Source organism: Ptychodera flava, assembly GCF_041260155.1.
Source record: "Ptychodera flava strain L36383 chromosome 3 unlocalized genomic scaffold, AS_Pfla_20210202 Scaffold_27__1_contigs__length_13241970_pilon, whole genome shotgun sequence".
Lineage (NCBI taxonomy): Eukaryota > Metazoa > Hemichordata > Enteropneusta > Ptychoderidae > Ptychodera > Ptychodera flava.
The window spans coordinates 11,461,670-11,482,627 of NW_027248281.1; the positions used below are offsets into that span (position 1 = coordinate 11,461,670).

The window sequence follows — 20,958 nt, forward strand, 5'->3', positions numbered from 1 at the left end:
ATGTTAAATTCTGGTCTCGAGCCCTCCTGTTCGACCAAACCGAAATTACCCCTCCCACTTTGGCTCGTCCAGTGGGTGTAGCAAGGGTCGTGCCATCGCCTAGGAAACGGAGGGTGCATTAATTGTTGCATTTCGATGCACATTTTGATTATATTCAGAAGATTTTGTGGCAAAAACTCAGATAGAGAAGCATTTATATTCACATCTCACTTATTCAAGACTGGCTGAGAGCAGCACTTCCATTCAGTTAACATCATTACGCCATTTATTATGCCAAGAAAGATGAAGCCAATACATTTTGCCCTCCCTGGTCTCAGCCAGAAATGGTTATACCTTACAGTTTTTTCCCACGGAATGAAAACAAATGTACTTGGGCTGAGGCCCAAGTACAATAAACTTGAGCTTGCATATGTGATCATTTGTTTATCAATGCCCTGAGTAAATAATAACTTTAATAAGACTAGTGTAATGTTATTGCATACTTTCCTGAAACTAGGTTTCCTTTCCGAAACACAGAATAGAGTACTTTGAGAATACTCTCAGAAAACGGCAATTCAAGGTACCGATAAAACCGTTAGATAATGGAAGTGGAACAGCAGTTCTAGACACTGATAATTGCATAATAAGGAAGCGTCAAAATAACTCGTCAACCAGTGATACCACACAGAGTTTATGACTTCAGGATGACTCAGAACAAATAACAGAGAAATATACAACCTTATAACAGAAACTTACAACACAAAACATGTTAACAAGAACATTTATCCATATTTAAATCTAGTAAAAACAATACGAACACTACCTTGAACACTGTAGAACAAAATTAGACATCCTTACATCCTCAGTGAAGGAACAAACATCAAGTGGGACAACATAGGAATACAGAAAATCTATCGATTATTCCACACAATTTATCCACTGAAGATGGATTTGAGGAGACTGATTACGGCAAATTTCGAAAATACGGCGTTAAAGGATCGTAGTGTACGGTCTCCTCCACTCTGGAGTAGAGACTGCACTGACGTTCAGATTACAGCTGTGTCTCGCCATGGCCAATCAGTTTTGTACACAAAATAGGGAAACATAAAATGCACTTTCAAATATACAAAAAACACTAAACGCAAACAATTAAGATATGAATAATGTGTGGAGTTGCTTTCCTTATTACAAAGATAAATATTTAAGAGCTAATTACTCAATTGCACCGACAAATTAAAATTATTACATTTATGGTTGACAAGTATTACATTTATGGGTGATTTTTTTATTACATTTATGGTTACCATTTATTACAATTGTGGTTGATGTTTTTATTACATTTATGGTTGATTTTTGTTACATTTATGGGCGATATTACATTTATGGTTTATTTTTATTACATTTATGGTTGATATTACGTTGATATTATATTTATTGAGATTATTACATTTGTGGAGGTTACAGGTGCATCATCACAGCAAAATTTCTTGAACTTTCTTAGAAGCAACTTGTTTTCCTTTTCCAGCATTTGGCCGTCAACAATATTTTTTGGAAAGTCCTCTAGCCTCTGCCCCCCTCGAAATCAAATGGGCCACTCCTATAGAGAAGCCGCTGACCACATGTCATGTCAGAACATTAATTGTGGAAATCTGACTTCAGAATTTGAGACGTTGAGAAGTAAGCGATGATCCGGAACGCTTGGAAACATCCTTGATAAAGTACGGAGTTTTATTTTAAGCATTTTTAACAGGATGTACACTTGAGTAGTCATTGGCACTGGCCGGGGTCTCTTGTCGTTTCTGTCATTGTACAGATTGATTTGCATCTGAATAAACCATTGGTCCGGGGGCGGGGGGAATTGACCCGCACCAGTGACCCCCAGTACACGGAAGCATGAAGGGCGAATATACAAGGCAAAGTCAATTTTTTAACTGCGACTTGACCATCACACAAATTGAAGTGGTATGACTTTAGTGACAACGAATTTCTGTCTGCAATGGCGAATATCAAGTCGAACTGGAGTCTTTGGCTGATTCTGTTGAGCGGTAAGTTTCTAGCTCTGGTGGCGTATTTTCAGAGTGGTCATTGAATGGTCTATGCAACACTGCATGAAAACGCAATAATACAGATAAATTCACATTAATGAGTTGCCTGTATTATAGAATAATACACGTGAATTCACATGAATCCACATGAATACAGGCTTGCTGAATACAAGAAATGGATTCTTGACTGTATTCATCTGTATATGCATTCTTCAGCTAAAATACAGGCAATAATCCATGCTAATACGGTAAGTATTATAGGGTTTTTATGCAGTGCAAATCGATACGTCAACACCGTGTCTGTGTGACTAACAGCGACTGAAATCACCGCGTTCCTGTAAAGCTAACGTCTAAAGTAGGCCACCCCGATGGTAATGTTGAGGTCAGTGCTTAAAGCGGCAAAATTGTGGACAGACAACATTTCAAATTACCATTCAAATGCCGTAATGATCACTCCCCAGTCTAACCGCAACAAGGAAGTTAACCACAAACTGCAAACAACATGGCTGCCGGATCAAGGCATAGTACTCATGTCAGTCATCTGTGTCATTATAGTACAGTTGCAGTCGTATCGTCTTTAGTGTAACGTAACATACGTGAAAATTGTATCGCCCGTGTACATATTCGAAAGTTTACAACACTCGCATGACTCAAATGACATTTACTTTAATGTAGATTAAGACATATTAACGACAGTAATCAAACGTGACAGAGACGATAAAATTATGGTTCCCAAACATAGTTGTTAACAAGCTCTGAAAAGCAAGGGACCTATACAATAACTATGTTTTAAGCCAACGAATTCAAATTTGAAACCAAGTTTATTTTTGGTGTGTACAACGAGTAGTTTCCTTGTTGACTGAAGACAACCAACCATTTTACAGTATCCCGGATACGATTGTGCGTGGGTGGAGTGAGCGGATGTCCTTAGAAAACTAACCGAGAGCTAACGTGGCGGTAAAAGAATCACCACATTCGAGGAAGAGGAACATGAAGTTTCTCCTGTTCGAGCAGAGCACAATACAGTCAGAGACAGGGTTGAGTCTACAGAGAACAAAAACGCATCAATAGTTCAGGCTAAACCTGGTGACCAGATATCGATTCTCTCGCAGGCTACGGTTCGCGCTTTACAGCTTCTGAGGTTTTCTCTCCATAGATGCACTTTGCATATTTGGTAATCTTGCCCTTAGGCAAGCGTGTTGCAAGGGGCAATGAACCGGGTTGCAAAACATTACAAATGCGGAATGAAGGGAAGTTCTGGGGTGCTGTGTATTCACTGTACGATTCTGAGTCTAAGCCTAAAGCGGCCATTCACCCCGGCCTTTGTTACGTTCACTTCAAACCGTGACTAGACTTTATAATGAACTCAGTCACTGTCTTAGAGAGTCCTTGAAAGGCCCTTATGCCTCTGCGCAACTACTAGGACTTCCGTAATAAGTGATAGAGGAATATGTATGTCATTGCCTTAAAAGTACCTGGACGTAAATCTAATTTTCAGAAAAAAAAATACGTAGTAAGTTTTAGCATGGAGCTAGAAACGGAGATTGACGTTAAATCGAGAGTGAATTGGAAGTTTAAAATATTATACTGCTTTGCGATATATACGTAGGGAGGCTATTTATTTTATTTATTTAATTATCAGCTTTGACATGATGTCAGGATGAGTTGCACAGGTGACTGACACCTATAGCAGCAACCCTTCACAATAGAACAACAACAATTTGCACATACAAATATAGAAAACGGAAAAATACCAAGTACAAGATAAAAGGCATGAAAGCTGTACACAAAAACAAAAAGACTAAATAATTACGATACATTAAAGTATATAACAATATAAAGATAGTATAAACCGTACAAAAAATTCAAAAATACAGAGAACTTCGCAAAGACGGCAACTTTTACAGTGCCACTTTCCCACCCAAGTACAAGCGTTGTCAGGAGAAAATGTATTGTTCAAAAAGACCTGTTTTGTTAATGTAGACTTGTATGACCTAACGTGACACTTACTAAAGTTTTGCCATGAAAGGGCATTACACTACATGATTAAAAACCGAGGAAGACATTCAGTTTTAAAAAGTGGCATCTTCATGGAAGTATCATTAGGGGATCTGAATGTGACAAACTGGCTTAACACGATTGGAACTAATTTTGGATAATTGGATGGTGAATTAATGTCGATTTAATCTACAAATGTTATCTCATCTGCTTTTTTTTCATAATACACACTTGTTTTTATGAGTAATTTGCGATATTGCAACATTCAGCTATATGGCACCCAACACTTTTGAAAAAATTGTAAAATATGAAAATCCAATTATCCCAAACTAGTTCCAATCGTGTTGCTTAAATTTAAATCATACATACCAATAAAACACTTAGCAAAAAGACACAGTCATTTAATCATTTAATTCTTTCCTATAGCTCAAAGAGAGCAAACTCGTCCTATGACTATACTCGGTAATACTACGGACAAGGGATAAATACAGTTTGAGTTTCATTTCAGTGGAACAGGTGTGGCCACATGTACGTTTAATCAGTCCCAGCATGCGGTTTGTTTTTGTAACAGATATATTGATGTGCTTATCCCATGACATATTGGAAGAAACTTCCACTCCAAGATCACGGATGCTGTCAACTTTTTTCTAAGAGAACTTTTTCCAATGTACTGCTATTAACTTAAACGTTGTAAAATGACATTAACAAAATACTGCACCACTGTCGAAATAACGGCTTCGTGAGATGTATGGACCAAATGACATGTCGATATGAATGCATATTATGACTTAGCAATTGACAGAAAACACTGACAATACGAATGGCGGCCATTTTACAATCACTCTTGATTGCATACATGAACGGTGAAAATCCTACATAAAAGGTAATTTCAGAAATAAGCCTAAGTGTAATTTTATTGTTGATAAGCGTGATTGTACAGAACCAACATTTCCTATGTAATATATTTTCCCTTAAAGTATGTTTTCAAAAGTGTACACTTGATTTGATTTCGCCGCCATTAACAATGAACATTTATTTTAACCTTGCTTTTTCTGGTCACTGAAATTCGTCTAGTAAGTGTCGAAACAATTCTCGGCGTTTTCTTGGGTGGGACAACGTTCATTTCCGATGCTCGGCTCCGTGTTATCAATTTTTCGACGAATGTCTATTGCTCCAGCTCGTTCGATCCAAGAAAAAGCATGTGTTCTTACTCTTTATTGTTTTGAGCAAAATTTAATTACCTAGCATTCCAGCAATGTTACTTTATGACAGTAAAACAAACTATTAGAGAATAAAGAATGCAATGTGAATCAGACGTTGCTCGATAGCATATTAACCTCAGGATTACACATATATGGTAATGCTTAGTCACGCTATGCAGGTAATTTCATTTTAATTTTGCTGGAAGAATATTTTGTATTTCTTTCTGCACTGTACCGCAAAGGTCATTTAAGGTCATGACCGAGATCAATCGGAGTGCCTATAGTATAGCCCTGCTCTCATTCTACACAAGCTGTTGGTCCATAGCTGTGGTGTTTTCGGACGGGATTCCTGCCTTTTACAGGCTGCTTTTGACTTTTACGTTTTTAACCCCGCCACCACAAGTCAAAACCAGCCCGCAAAAGGCAGGAATCCCGTCCGAAAACACCACAGCTATGGCCCCACAGCTAATTCCACACCTGCACCATATACCGTATCGACGTCAACACACGCGTCATACCTGCCTACAGCCAGGCAGCCGCGTATGCAAAAGCATGGGCGCCAATCTCTGGAACTCAAACACATTGATCACAGTGATAATTTAATAATGGCTTCAACCGATTCCATATTGCACTCTGCAAACTTGAACGATAGAGACTGACAGCAGTTTCACCTCGCTTATCATAATGAATGATAGTTTATGTAACAGTGCAAAAATACATATTTGCTTGACCAACATATGGCATAACGTGAATTAAGAAATAGAAAAGTCAGGTATACACACTCGGGATTGCTTTTTACCAACGCGCGGGAATTCAACTTATAGTGTACATGCCCCATAAGGTGAAGGTATCTGCTAAAGTGCAGGCTGCGGGTTGCGGGCTGCGGGCTGTGCGTTTCTAGAATTATGGCTAGATTTCTAATATATGTAATATGGCATTTAGTATATAAGAAATAAAACCTTTAGAAGGTGTCTTTTATCAATAATCATGATCAGGTCTATCGTACAGTATCTTTTTTCCTGCCAAGTCCATATTTCAACATCAGGTCAAGATGGTTACAATTAATGAAACACAACTATATGGTATATTTGAACATAATACTGTACATTTTAAGGCTGTTGAAAACATAAATACTGTAAACTTTATTTTTTGGACTAAAGATGCTATAACTGACCAAACCAAGTGGGTGAAAATACGTCATGTTTCTGGAAAAAATCTGCTAAACTAAAAGCGGCGATTCCGAGGACCAATTTATTTATTCCGAGCTGCCTGGCCATTACTAATAATTAGGGATCTGAAATCACTTTTCTTTCTTGCCATGGATGTGAGTGAGAAATAATACCAGACTGACAAAAAATTCGCGCCTCGGAAATGTCGCCACTTATCGCAGAATGTAAACTGTTACATTCTGGTATCAGGCCACAGGAAGTAAATTCTTTGTAATGCATGTATTCACAATTCGGTTCTAGGGCAACACATACAGAAAATTAAACAATGCCTACTTAAATGCAATGTGTACGGAAAGATTTTACTTAAAAAGCGTAGAAGTGATGTGTATTTAAATGCCGTGTATTTTTCATGAAATCTTTAAACAGATTAAAAAGACGTACAACAAAGAACTCAGTTTACTTTGCCGTTTCGGTTCACCCGAGGTCGCGACCGCAGAGAACGACATTCCGCTAACATTTTACGCGACTGAGAATTTCAGCTGGAAAACACGCCGGTGCGTTGACTTATTTTCAGGAATCGATCTAATTGGAATATTTTTGGATTAGTTTGTGTTCTGCAGCTCTCAATAATTTTATATTTCCTAATATCATGAACGTATTCTATGACTTGCACCTGCAGCATGATAGTCGCTCCATATGCATTTGATCCAGCGTGACTATGAAAAGTTTCCTAGGACTATAATGGTGTTCACCACAATAAAATAATTTTAAACGGCATTGAAAACGATTTTGAAAATTGTGCTTTTATCGGCGGTTGAACTAATCTGAAGTGTGAGAAGGGCATGGCATTCTATGAAAAAGTAACAAATTATTAGGCGTGTCAATTTTCAACGAACTGAAGTTCATCTCCCAGTTCATCTGTGCTGTCAACAATCCGAAACTTACTTTTAAACTATCCATCCTAATCATAACATAAAAAGTTAATATAGCGAGTTGTTGTGAAATCTGTCTTGTGTTCATATTATTACTCATCCGTGTTCAGTCATATCATTTCGAAAGCTTCGAACGGCAGTGCGCTGTGCAACGGCGAATGTTGGATGGAACTGGACTATTCTAACGTTGGTGGCGCTTTACCAGATGTAAGCTAAAATAACGACATTATTCAAGAAGTTCACGGCTTTTATTCCATAAACAAATACATCTAGATACCATTTTAGCATTTATTCTAACTACTGGCGAAAATGATACAAAAAAACACACATTTTTTCATGTCCGCAACCCGCAGCCCGCAGCCCGCAAAATAGCGCATCCGTAAGGGGTAAATGTCTAAAGTAATTGTAGTGTACTGCGTGTTCGCATTAATCCACTTATTTATCACATCATCAGTGTTTGGGTCTAGCAAATATCGGCTACTGTCTTCGTTCACAATTCAACTTCCCTATTTCGCATTCACATCAATCACGTGATCAAGCCAAAGTACGACTCACAAAAGAAGCGAATAATGCCTAAAAGAAAATGGACAGTAGGGCTTTTGGTTTGAGAGAGTTTATTGACACGACCTAGGGTGACACAAAGTCTGCATCACATCATAAAAAGCAAACTACATGTAAGGAACAATAAGACTGCTGACGATTATTGTACATATGCAGTCAACCTTATAAGCGTCCCGTTGTGCGGCAAGTCCTAGAACCGCCCACTGTATCTCTCCCTCTCGGTGACTCGTAAATTGAAATGTCTTGACAAAAAGAGGATGCGAAACAAGTCACAACATGATAGAGTTTCAACTCTGCCACCAGATTTCGTCGTATCAGCATATGTCAGTTAATATTTCTTTCCATGCATAGATCGTGTTGGCCTACGGTGATACATCCTGTTGACCTAATCACCTTTGAACCTTGAAGGTCGCACACTCTTTGATGTAATGACAGGATCCTGTACGTGATAAATCTGCAGCCAACACCAGTCATTGTTTCTCCAAGGTTTACGCACCAACACACACTGTACAGTATGCCTGTATAGTCGCTACTTCTGGAGTGAAAATAACACCATGTGCTTGCTATGGTAGCTTGCATCTAACCAGACTATCATTTCAACATATAGGAAATACATGTAGTGTTAGTCGTCTTGCTAGTGCGCCAAAAGACCAACCCAATTTTCCCCAATTGTATTGACAGAGGGGATATCGGCCATTTCGATGCACAAATATCGTAGATTTTAGCAGAGTGATTTATGATATCAAATTATGTATAATTATTCCGAAGGACAACATTTGTAGTTTCTTTGCTTGAAGTTGTAGCAAAATGGTTCATTTCTGGTGCGCGCACATTACCCTATTAGCAATATTTATCCCTGAAACAACGACAGAAGCAGATTTTCAATCGCTCTCAGATTTTCAATCTTGTGATCACAGAAAATAAATACTACTTTTTACTATTTGAACTTTCTTCTGAAAAAATTGTGCATTTTTTAGTGCAATGCCAGTGAAATGATACAATTTATCTGTAATTTTACATACAATTGTATGCTAATTCGTTAAAGCAAATTACAGGAATTTTACACAGAGTCTATTTTTGTCACTAGTTCTATTTATTGTACTAGAGTTCACATGTATATCTGCCTATTTGCATCAACTAGGTATCTTCGTCTCGGGTGGTGCTTACACGAGCATGCCGAATGAAACTCTAGTAATACAAGTAGGCAAAGATGCAACTCTTCAATTTAATTCAGAAAAACTGAACGTACCCTCGGAAAATGTGACAGTTACATGGAAAAAACGAAATGGAAACAATGACTGGGAAATTATAGCACATCGCTCTCCTCCTGACACCGTGGGTTTGACTGAACCAGAGCGTTTCGATCTGACCGGTGACTTTTCACTTACCATATTTGATGTGCAGCCGTCTGATGAATGCCTTTACAGATGCATCGGGACTTACAGGAACCAACACGGTTACGAAACATTTGGAAGATTTGTACAACTCAACGTCACAAGTAAAGGATATTAGAGAGGCACTCCCATTTGGTAACATTTTTAAAGCACATTGTTTTAATGCCAACAGTCGATATTTGACGTGGCGACTGCGCGCGGATCGCGAGATATCGATAAAAACTTGTCATTTCCCGAGCGTATTTTTCACATCCCGAAGTTTTACGATAGTTTCTGATTTTGACCCGAAATCTCCCGAAGGTTTGTTGTTGTGTTGATTGACGATATTCTAGGGAGTCTACAATAAGTTCGAACGACGTAATTAATTTACTTCCCACTGCAAATACTTTATATACAGCATTATGCCTTTACCTCAGGTAATTTTTTTAAAACTTCTCCTTAGGTTTTGTCGTTTTCATTATTCTAAATCAGTTGTATTATATTTTTAACCTATACCACATAAACATCAGTTTTTTCGTGTCAAATATTAGCCGCCTCCGATGACTACATTTTGTCGTCTGCCACACAGTACGCCGCGCGCGTGGTATGCGTCTGTGCATACCACGCGGCGGCCACTATGTATCAACCGCACGTAACTGTGCTAGTCACCTATGCGAATTCTGGTGGAATCAGCAAAAAATTGTTTTTCATTTTTACGCCAAGTCAGTAAGACTCAGCATTCTCCCACGAGGCATGACCGATCACCGACGCCAGTGGTACTGTGGCGTACAGCAGCGTAAGCGTAGACTTGAACTCCATAGCTTAGTTGACAATTGCCCCAGTGCCGAACGTTCGATGTTCGGAAGCTGAATTTAGGTGGGCCACCGGAATTCAAACTTTTACTTTTTTGAAGACATGTTTTTATCGATATCTCGCGATCCGCGCGCAGTCGCCACGTCAATATCGACTGTTGGCATTGAAACAATGTGCTTTAAAAATGTTACCAAGTGGGAGTGCCACTTTAAGATAATTTCGAAAATAGGGGAGGTGATTGAGCTTGCAATTATAGTAGGACGCATATCTGGATATGGTATCACTTCAAGATTAAGTTTGGTGAATCGTTATAAAACTTAAAAAACCGATGATAAAAAGTGAATGTAACAATATTATTCTATAAAATATGTAAATTATTTGATCATTATTGAGTATGTGGCATCTTGGCGTCTGCATGCGCTGGCAATATTTTACTGTGTCAGCTTCATCATTGAAGTTGTAGGCTGCCAACTGACCATTACGGGAGCCGTCATTATTTACGGCCTGGGGAGTGTCGTAGGAATCTGTGGGTGGGGGGGTCACTCAAGAATTCAAAGCGTCAAGGGAGTTTGTTCAAAATGTTGAGAGGAAGAAAGGGGGGGGGGGCTACTCAATGTTGATCCAAAGCATTAAGTTCAGTTACGAAATGATGCACAAACAATAGAAAGAATGAACAACATAATATTATAAAGTGGTACTATTTTATAAAAACGTGGTACAAATTGCCATATATGTATGCCAAGTATATAGACTATCATACCAAATGAGTAATTTTTCATTATTTTCTAATAACAATTGGTATTCTTGCCTGATCAAGCATAAGAAACATCTACTCTCTATTCTATAGGGTACTGATTAATTGGAGAATGTGTAAAGAAAGTATACAAAATATTAGATTGCCTCAATAACAAGCCATCTTTCAGTGCAATAAAATAATTTCTCATAGTCTAAAAATACCTTAGAAATAGTCATTTCTTGCATGTTTCAACCATATGTAAATTTAATCTTTACATTAAATTTTTGGTTTTCTATCTCTTGTTTATTTTCTCTGTCCTCTTTGACACAGGTTTTGGCAGACTCTTGATAAACACCATATTGCAGACACTAACTTTTTACATTCTATATTAATAAAATCCATAAAATGCATTCTGTGCGTTCAAAGGATTATCTGATAAATTATACTTTACTGTCATAAATGTTAAATATAAAGAGGAGGTCATGGAAGAATGATCTAAGCAGATACCGTAATTAGTGTACAGGATCTAGGATAAAACCGAACTGTTGTAAATTCATCTTTTATTTTTACATAAACATGTATTTTAATTGACTAAAGTTAACCATTTTGACTTTTAACGATGCCGTATTATCAAGATTTTCATAAGAAGCCGGAGAAATTTCACGGCTGGCGAGGTCATTTTTCTGGCAGTAAATCTCAAAGTTCAAACAAACAATAACCATTGACTACGAAAAATACTGACCCTGACAATGGGTCCATTAGTATCGTTTACAGAAATGTAAGATTTTGAAAATGACAAAATAAAATCGCAGATTTCCCATTCCTGCATATTCTTTGATCTGCAATACCATGCAAACTGATACCCGTTTTTAACAGGCGCAAAATGTATTGTCATTGTTTGATTGTTAAATATTGTGACTCACACACTGATCATGCAAAAAATGTTTTAAAAATATCAGTGTTCAACGTCATTTTAAAAACGTTTTACCTGGTCAAAAATAAATTGAAACACCTCTCAAATTGCAACATTGTACATATTAATTTCTCAAACTTCTCGATGCAACAGGGGGTTACTCGAAGTTTTTGAGTTTCCAATGAAATTACTCCGACCCCCTGACAGGCCTGTAATAATGACGGCTCCCTAAGTGTAGGCTATTTTGATACGAAAATGGATGGGTTCATGTCATATTATAAATTAAATAGCATTTTGGATCATATTATCGATTCACTTAAAAAGTTATATTTTATTGTATATTGTAAAGTAAGCAAAAAATAGCATCGTTTTTTCTTCAACTTTGTCCTTTGATGGTCAGTAATTTCAAAGATAATGTCATTTCCCCCTCATCTAATATCAGTAATATTTTGTTAATATTTTAAAAGAAATGTCGGCAAAACATAGTTTCACGTTGATCAATGTTAATTCGATGTACGAGGAAGTCCATCGCTGTCAGTTTCTACATTTTCAGTTTCCATGGTGACCTGATTGAAATAATTCATTAAAATATACACTTGAGTTCGCCTATTTTAACCCCAGCAAGTCTGAATCATATATGCCTCATCATAAACGTCAGTAAAAATGTTAATTTTCTTATGATACGTCTATGAAAACCTATACAATGATATCACAAAATTCTCGCCACAACACTGAGTTCTGAAGTGACATGTATAGTCCTGTAAGTCATGAGAGATTTTATGTGAGATAAAATCTTTAGTCTTCCAAATCATTCTTTTGTACGCAACATTCTCCAATATCTAACTAGACTAGATCTTTTGGTGAAAATGCCAGATTCTGAATGACATAAAGTAGTATATTTTGCGTTGTTACACACATAGCACACTCAGATACCCAAACAAAGAAGGTCCACTTTGACCAATTATATGGATAGCGTATTCAAAAGTCAAGTAACGGTATCAATAAACACTGTTTCTTACACGGCCAGGTCCGATAGAAGACCTGCGTATATACTCCGAGAACAACACAGATGCGTTGTACCAAAGCATAGTATGCGAGGCGACAAACGGAAAGCCGGCAGCGTCACTCTCCTGGGTTATCAGTGGAGAAGAATTCGTCAGCGGTAATCGAGATTTTAAGATCACTCACGACCAAGATGACGCAGGGTATGGAAGAACCACCTCCAGAAGTAAACTGACTTTCTTTCAAAATTTTGATAGGCAGGAAATCAGTGTGGATTGTATCGCTAAGCAGCCAAGCTTTAGGGAGAATTCAATATCGACAGACGTGGAATTTGAGTCCCTTGTGGCAGCATCAACAGGTTCGTATTTATCATCAATGTAGTAATATGGTGGCGCTCTAGGGGTCGTAATAGTATTCTTGAACCCCGATGGTGAGTCACCGAAATTTATGTCGTAAAGAGGCCATGGATTTACGACGATACTCGGAATAACGTGCAATCACATAACACATTTAGTAGAACTAAGTCTTCACATAGATAACTTTTAGTCCGGTACAGTAAAGGAGTTGATTACTTACCCTGGTAAGAAGATCAGTTATTGTTTTTGCCGATGAACATGTACAGGAATTGATAGAAACTGTCGTCAGAAATAAATCGTCATACGCATTTTGCCTTTGTCATTCTGGTCCCTGATCACGCCCAAATGAAACATCCCGAGATAATCTAAGTCAACTAACTGAATAGAGATCGTAAGAAATGGTCATAAAATTTACCCTACCTGATGAAAATCCTTCTCAGCCGATGATTTATCACATCTTTACAATTACTATTTTTCCATTCTACATACAGAGTCACACCTTTTGACTTCAGGACAAAAGATTGCCACGACAACGTCTCCCACTTATTCCAAACGTATTTCTCAGATGAAAGAGATGGTACCATGGATCGCGATAACAACGTGTGTAATAATGCTTGCAATCATGATTTCAATAATTGCTGTGGCTGTTTCGTGCCGTAGACGAAATTCGTCTGGAAATGTAAGTGTAGTTTGTTTTTGCTTTTAGTAGTTCGAACAGAATAACGGTAGTGCAGCATTCCATTGCGGCCATAGGGTATCTCATGCACTGTAAAAGTAAATTACTATTGGTATATGCAGACCGACATCAGTCACTGCTGGTCCTTATCACCAACAGTTACATACTGCTAACAATTACCGGAAAGGTTGATTATTGCATTGGTTCAAGTTCAATAAGCACTTTAAAGGATAAGATATGAGACACTGTCAGTCCATTGTAGCATCTACTGAATCTAACATGTAAGAACAGCATAGTACACTACTTCTGCCAATGTTTATTCTTCAAAAACAACCATTGGCAGAACACATTTAGAATGATTTCTTTCGATGATTGTATCGTATATTTACAGGTGGTAAATATCGAAAACAACAGTGACGATAAACTCGCCGAACAGCAAACAATATTTGACACTGTTGTGCAGATGGCAGAACCTGGAACAAGGATAGAATTACTGGAACCCGCACCTCATCGTTCTCACTCTAGAGATTCAGGTTACGTAGAACACAGCAGCCTTTCCACCGAAATGACCTCACCAGAACAGGGCAATGTTTTGGCATACGTGACTCAGACTGAAAATCACACAAATTGGACATCTGCTGAGGAAGGCAGTTCCTTGGTCGAAGTGAACATGCCTGAAGATGATGTTATATCGACTACGTCAAATGGTACCACATCTAGCGAGGAATCATTTAGCGATCGCCCTCTAGCATCTGACTATGTGCATGCAGAACTGGACCGTGAAGTATCACGTGACGATGTCCAAGTGGGTCTACAGATTGGTGAAGGACATTTTGGTAGAGTCTGTAAAGGATGCCTTAAACTTCAAGGCAAGCAGGAACAAAAAGAAGTGGCAATCAAAATACTGCCAGGTAGGATTGTTAAAACCCTGCTCTCACTATTAGGTCACTGCTTCTGTATCACATTATGACTGAACATGCTAAGCATTATCTCGATTTCAGCTTGAGACAGAGTACGCAAGTAGCAGTGCAGTCTGTTCTCGTCTTCCGTCATGATTTTTTCCTATGATATCATTTGTGTACATCTTTTTGTTTCCAAGACGCAGTATTTGCACTTAATATTAAGAGAAAAAGCAGTCTTGGGGGATGGTCGCCAGATTCAGATATCACACGATCGTTTCTGATCGTCAGCGAACGTCCTCTAAAGTGTGTAATTGTTGTGATTAATTCTTGGTGGCGGGGTCCACAAGAAGCACTAACTGTGCCACATATGATCACTTTACTGAAAGTGTTGTAACGCGCGTATGTATGATTTGGAACGTAAATTAAGGATGCAGGACCAGTAATGTGGTGTTCTGTTCTTCCAAACAACGAATTCTGTGCAAAAACAACTTTCAGTGTAATATCGTACTAGACGGCGTGATTTGTGAGACGAAAAATTTTGTGTCACACTGATCACCTGAGTCGCGTCGGTTTTCATTCAAAAATATCGAAATGGCATAATTTTGCTCCCGTCCTCGAAGTTCAATGATAATCAATTTTTTTTTTAATTGCAAATGAGATCGTAAATATTAAGATACACTCACGAACTGTCAACAAAATTTGACATCACTGCCACTGATGTTTCTCTGAAGTGTCAGGAAGTTCTAGTGTTACAGTTTTTCATCGTGAGTTTTTATAGTAACAATTTTCGTGGACTGGTTTCATCGTTGCCTAATTACAATAATCCATTAAATTTACAAATTCGTTCATCTCACGCCTAATTTGACGCCCTTTTTCATAAGTCATCAAATATATCAATAAGAATGCCGTACACTGTATGCCAATAAAAAGCTTGAACACGATACAATGGATAATCGCCACGATTGTCAAAACCTCCATAAAAGTTTTTCGTCAGCAATTTTATGTAACATAAAATCTTAAAACTTGCAAATCAGTCTTACGAACGTAATATTCCTAATATTTCTTTCATTACATTGTCTTTATCTAGCATGTACCAGTACCGAAGAGTACGATCGTTTGATACGTGAACTAGACATTATGAAGAAACTCAAACCTCACCCTCGGGTGGTCCAACTGCTCGCATGTTGCACATTGCCGAAAAAAGGTAAGACAGAGACTTTGCAATCACTTTGCAATGAACTCAAAGTCATCTTTTTTCAAATCACATTGAGTCATTACTGACGTTATGAATGAAAGGTTCCCATCATATATCAATTGTTTTCGTACAAACACGTTTGTCAAGTATTTGATTCTCTATCCCTTGTTAAAGTACTGTATGATAATGCTAACTTTCCCATGGTTTAATAGGAAATTTACTGGCAAATGTGGACTGTTAAGAGCCTTCTTGACTACAGCGCATTTCAACATTTTGCTACGATAAAAATGAAAATTACTCATGATATAAATTTAATTACGTGTGTTGTGTATTGTCAGAATCAATCTTCCTCATCGTTGAATATCTACCAAACGGATCGTTGAAAGATTACTTGCTGAAGAATCGTCCTACCACGAACACACCGATGACAGACTCAATGGAAAGGTGCAGAATATTGACAGACAAAGATCTGATTAAGTTTGCCTTCCAAGTAGCTGAAGGAATGACATTTCTACACGAGAACAATGTAAGTAACAATAGTCAATAATGTCATGCTAAAATTTACTTTGTAGATGATTGGACAAAACGATCAACAAGTTAAAAACTATGCAGAGAATCAAGAAAAAATAAAAACGCGGTAATGTAGCAACTATGAACACTCTCGGGCAAGAAGATTACCGTAATCATTTCCTTCCTTCATATCTTAACAATCCTAACGAAACATGAAATGAGCATCTCTTAAAACTTTCCATCAAAAACAAGTCAGTGAGTGGGTGAATGGGTGAATGAGTGAGTTCAACACCATCTTAGAAATATTGACTCAACCTTTATTCAATCCAAAACAGTGTATGGAGTATTAAACATTCCATTACACTTTCCACTAGCATAGAAGCTTTAATTTATTGTCAGGACATTGGGACTTCTTGATTGAAATTGGACTCATGCCATTTTGTCCAGATTTCATCATCCAAAAAAGGAAGCTATTTATCTCAACTTCCTATCGTTCATTGCTAAGTACCAATGTGTAGCAATAACAGCACAAAACTGTATTTGTTTTCAGTTGATTCATCGCGATTTGGCATCAAGAAATATACTCGTGACCAGCGATGTTAATTGCAAAATCTCTGACTTTGGACTTGCTCGAAACATTGGACCAAATCAAGAATACGTTATGCAATCACCGGTGAGATTCTCAAATAGCTACTCGAGTAATCAATCTATATGCAGTGTAGACTAGACATTTGTTTTGCTAACATATCACATTTTGTAATAGTCCTGTTACAACCCCCACAAAGGAAGGGCTTTCAGTTCCATATCAAATCGATGCATGAAATACAAGTGAATATTGCATACCTCGATGCTTGCCTGTTTTTTCTGACCTTCTGTCTTACTATACCGTTACTTAACGTATCTTGGTTTCTTTCCAATCTTCCCACATCAGAGGCATAGTCTTTAAATGTCTCGACTTCGCTGAATTTAGGGTTTATTGCTGTCATGTGTTTGTCCCATTCTTGTCACTGTTTTCTCTTTAACCTTGTCTCCAACGATGATTTCTGCAACTCTCAGTACACTTGGTTATTTCACATTTGTCAGGGAACACTTCCGCTTCGTTGGGAGGCACCTGAGTCGTTAACATCGAACGTGTACAACTTTAAGTCTGATGTCTGGTCGTATGGAATCTTACTTTGGGAAATCATCACATTTGGTGAACGGCCCTATCCAGACTTTGAGAACTGTGACGACGTACGAACGAAAGTCAAAGAAGGGTATACAATGGCCATACCAGAACACTGCCAAAACGGACTGTAAGTAATTGTATCAAATCAAGCTACTTTTGGTGTCTTTTGCTTGCAAGACAAATAAAAAAAACATTCTGCAATATGTGCAAACTCTATTTCGTCCCATGCACTTTGCCCATAGCAGTCTATTACAAATGTTTATATTGTTTATTGTTCTTTTATGCCTATCTGTCTCTGTATGTATGTATGTATGTATGTATGTATGTATGTATGTATGTATGTATGTATGTATGTATGTATGTATGTATGTATGTATGTATGTATGTATGTATGTATGTATGTATGTATGTATGTATGTATGTATGTATGTGTGGATGGATGGATATGAAGCCGTGCAAACGATAAACGTTAAATAACACTTCATCCTGTTTATTGGACACAGGGGTGATATAATTAAACAATGTTGGCAGCATGATGCAAAGAAACGGCCTTCATTTAATAGGATTGCCGATAACCTGAAAAGCATGAAAAAGGTAAGTACGAGTTCAAAGTTGTCAAAAAGACATCACATTCATATTATCATTATTGTCATGAACAACAAAGGCGACCATGGTAACGACACTCAACAGTGGTACCGATAAAACAAAACATAATAATAATAATAATAATAATAATAATAATAATAATAATAATAATAATAATAATAATAATAATAATAATAATAATAATAATAATAATAATAATAACCATTATTATTATTATTATTATTATTATTATTATTATTATTATTATTTTTGTCGTTGTTGTTGTTATTTGTTTGTTTGTTTGTTTATCTGTTTTGGTGCAAGTTATGATAAGTTGGTTTTTCAGGCAAGGTTTGTAGGCGGGAGCAATCTGAAAAAGTCAATGTTTGATTGGTTCACAAATTTAGCAAAATGTTTTTGACTCCTCATACTTTTTATCATAGTCTGAAGGATAAATAATCGTTTAGTACAATGTTTAATATTCGATAACATTGTGAATTTTCGGTGTACTCTTCACAGGAACACGTCGACGTCACTTTTTTTATAGAATCTTTTGATCCATGTATGGTTCCAGGAACGCACTATATTCCTGCCAGCTAGTCTGCCCCAACAATCTTCAACATGAAACGCTGAGCGACAACTGCGCATGCGGAACACGGTTAGAAAGATCAACAATGGGCTTACCACAATTCAACAAACAACCTTCTTTGGGCTTATCATAATTCAACAAACAACCTTCTTTGCTACAATTTCAAAATGTGTCGTCTTTCAATTTATGGTTTGACATGATTCTTTTAGTGTTTAAGAAGATCTTTACATTTTCAACGGTCTGTTGTTTAATCTTTATATTATTTTAGACTGCAACATTTGTAAATAAGCGATACATTCAAAATTAGATTTTTTTACAGATTCAAAATTCAATTATATTTTACGACATGACCATTTGAGGACATAGTTTATATTATATTGAGAATGCAAGGCAATTTATAAGTGTAGAATTTAAATCATCTTTTCTATTTTGCTTTTGCTTTTGTACAGGTTTCAAAAGACTTTTCATATCTTATCACAAAGTCATAACACGTCGCATCACATCACAAGTAATTTTCTTTTGTGATGTTTAAGGAAGCTAAATACTTTTTAGCCACTTTCAGATTTTTATTTTTTTCTCAATTGAACACGTCCCAAACCCCGATAAAGTATACATTTTCTGAAAGCCCTGATATAGAGCTATCCGGCCAAGCACAGTACACGGTCATTATTTGCATAAGAGTCACGTGACAAGCGTTTTGCTGAACCTTCCAAAAACCGCCTTATACGAACACGCTGCAAGATTTCCGGTTGGAATTTCTTCATTGACAAACCTTGACAATATCCTTCAAAACCTTGTCTGCGATTTTTTCCCGGAGGCTCCATTCAAATTATATGGCGTGATAATTAAAATTCCATGAAAATCACCTTCATCTAATACCTTTAAGAGCGTATTAAAAAAAAGCAAAGGCATATAAAGAAAATCCAAGACACGGTTTTAAAGGATATTGTCAAGGCTTGTCAATGAAGAAATTCCAACCGGAAATCTTACAGCGTGTTCGCATAAGGCGGGAAAAACCGGTTTTTGGAAGGTTCAGCAAAACGCTTGTCACGTGACTCTTATGCAAATAATGACCGTGTACTGTGCACGGCCGGATAGCTCTATATCAGGGCTTTCAGAAAATGTATACTTTATTGGGGTTTGGGACGTGTTCAATTGAGAAAAAAATAAAAATCTGAAAGTGTCTAAAAGGTATGTAGCTACCACGCTAATCGCATTGATGGGATTCATCACATTCAAGTACAATTATGCCAATTTCAAGTGAAAACTTGGTACATCTGCTTTTTCAGATATAATTTCTAGAGTTCATGCAGTGACTTACGGTTTTAGATAGATTTTCTAACTCAAAGTTAAAGACATTACAGTTTTTTAGTCGGATTCCGTCAACTTTAAACATCCCAGAGATCTTCCTAGTTTTATCACGATTATGACAAACAAATCAATATCAACATTGTATGATAAATTAATTGCACACCAAGTACCTGGTTTCTTCACTGGGCCTAGGAATTCACATGTGACATATGTGTGATAATATATGTCTTGTCTTACTGCACAGTTTTGAAATGAATAAACCAGCGGAGATGACGTCATCTTTTAGTTTTTCTAGAGTTCTCATTTCCGGATGAAAGAATTTATTCTTATTGTCCAAGCATTCGTAGCGACACATGTACATAGTACAATAAGAATTAAATGTCATGTCAGTCAAATGTAAAAGATGGCCGTATTTTAAGAAAATCACGTCAACACGTGACCAGCACGGCCTCAACTATTTTCGGTAATTTGTGCATTCGGTCATGATAATGCCATTTGTGACATTAATTTTATTACAGAAGTCGATTTTGTCCATTTGATTCTGCTGTAGGACTGCGTTGACCTCATACTAATCACTCTCAGACGGAGAAAACATTTTTCCTCAGGATTATCGTTGTTTTGTACAGAAGGATACATGTTAAGTGATGATGTACCAACCATTTGGACACGTTTTCATCAGTTCTGTTCAATAAAGTCTGAAAAAGTAATATGACAATTACTCTTCGTTCTTGTATTACCTTTGCTCGTCAGAATGATGTGATTTCGGCGTTCTCTATCTTTCTGTCTCTGTCTCTCTGTCTGTCTCTCTCTCTCTCTCCTATACCCGCACAAAGTGTGGCAGATAAAGCAATCATTTGCAATTAGGATTTGAAAACGACATAGTATACGCAGTTTGGCGGATTATATCAGTTCATTATTTCTTCCACGGAGAGGACGATGTTTG

General features: G+C 37.2%; 1 protein-coding gene across 2 annotated transcripts; it reads left to right on the forward strand.

The window, feature by feature from the left end:
* Window positions 1-1,837: 1,837 nt before the first annotated feature.
* Window positions 1,838-20,730, forward strand: LOC139126482 (fibroblast growth factor receptor 1-A-like). 2 transcript variants are annotated; one of them, XM_070692539.1, is made up of 11 exons: window positions 1,838-2,024; window positions 9,028-9,384; window positions 12,749-13,081; window positions 13,571-13,758; window positions 14,147-14,666; window positions 15,745-15,861; window positions 16,191-16,378; window positions 16,913-17,035; window positions 17,446-17,657; window positions 18,034-18,124; window positions 18,635-20,730. In XM_070692539.1, the coding sequence occupies exons 1-11, from the start codon at window positions 1,976-1,978 to the stop codon at window positions 18,713-18,715; spliced, it is 2,259 nt and encodes a 752-aa protein (XP_070548640.1). In that variant the 5' UTR covers window positions 1,838-1,975; the 3' UTR covers window positions 18,716-20,730. The 2 variants fall into 2 exon arrangements, with proteins under 2 accessions (XP_070548640.1, XP_070548641.1); XM_070692540.1 differs by having other exon boundaries at window positions 9,121-9,384.
* The last annotated feature ends 228 nt before the right edge of the window (window positions 20,731-20,958 follow it).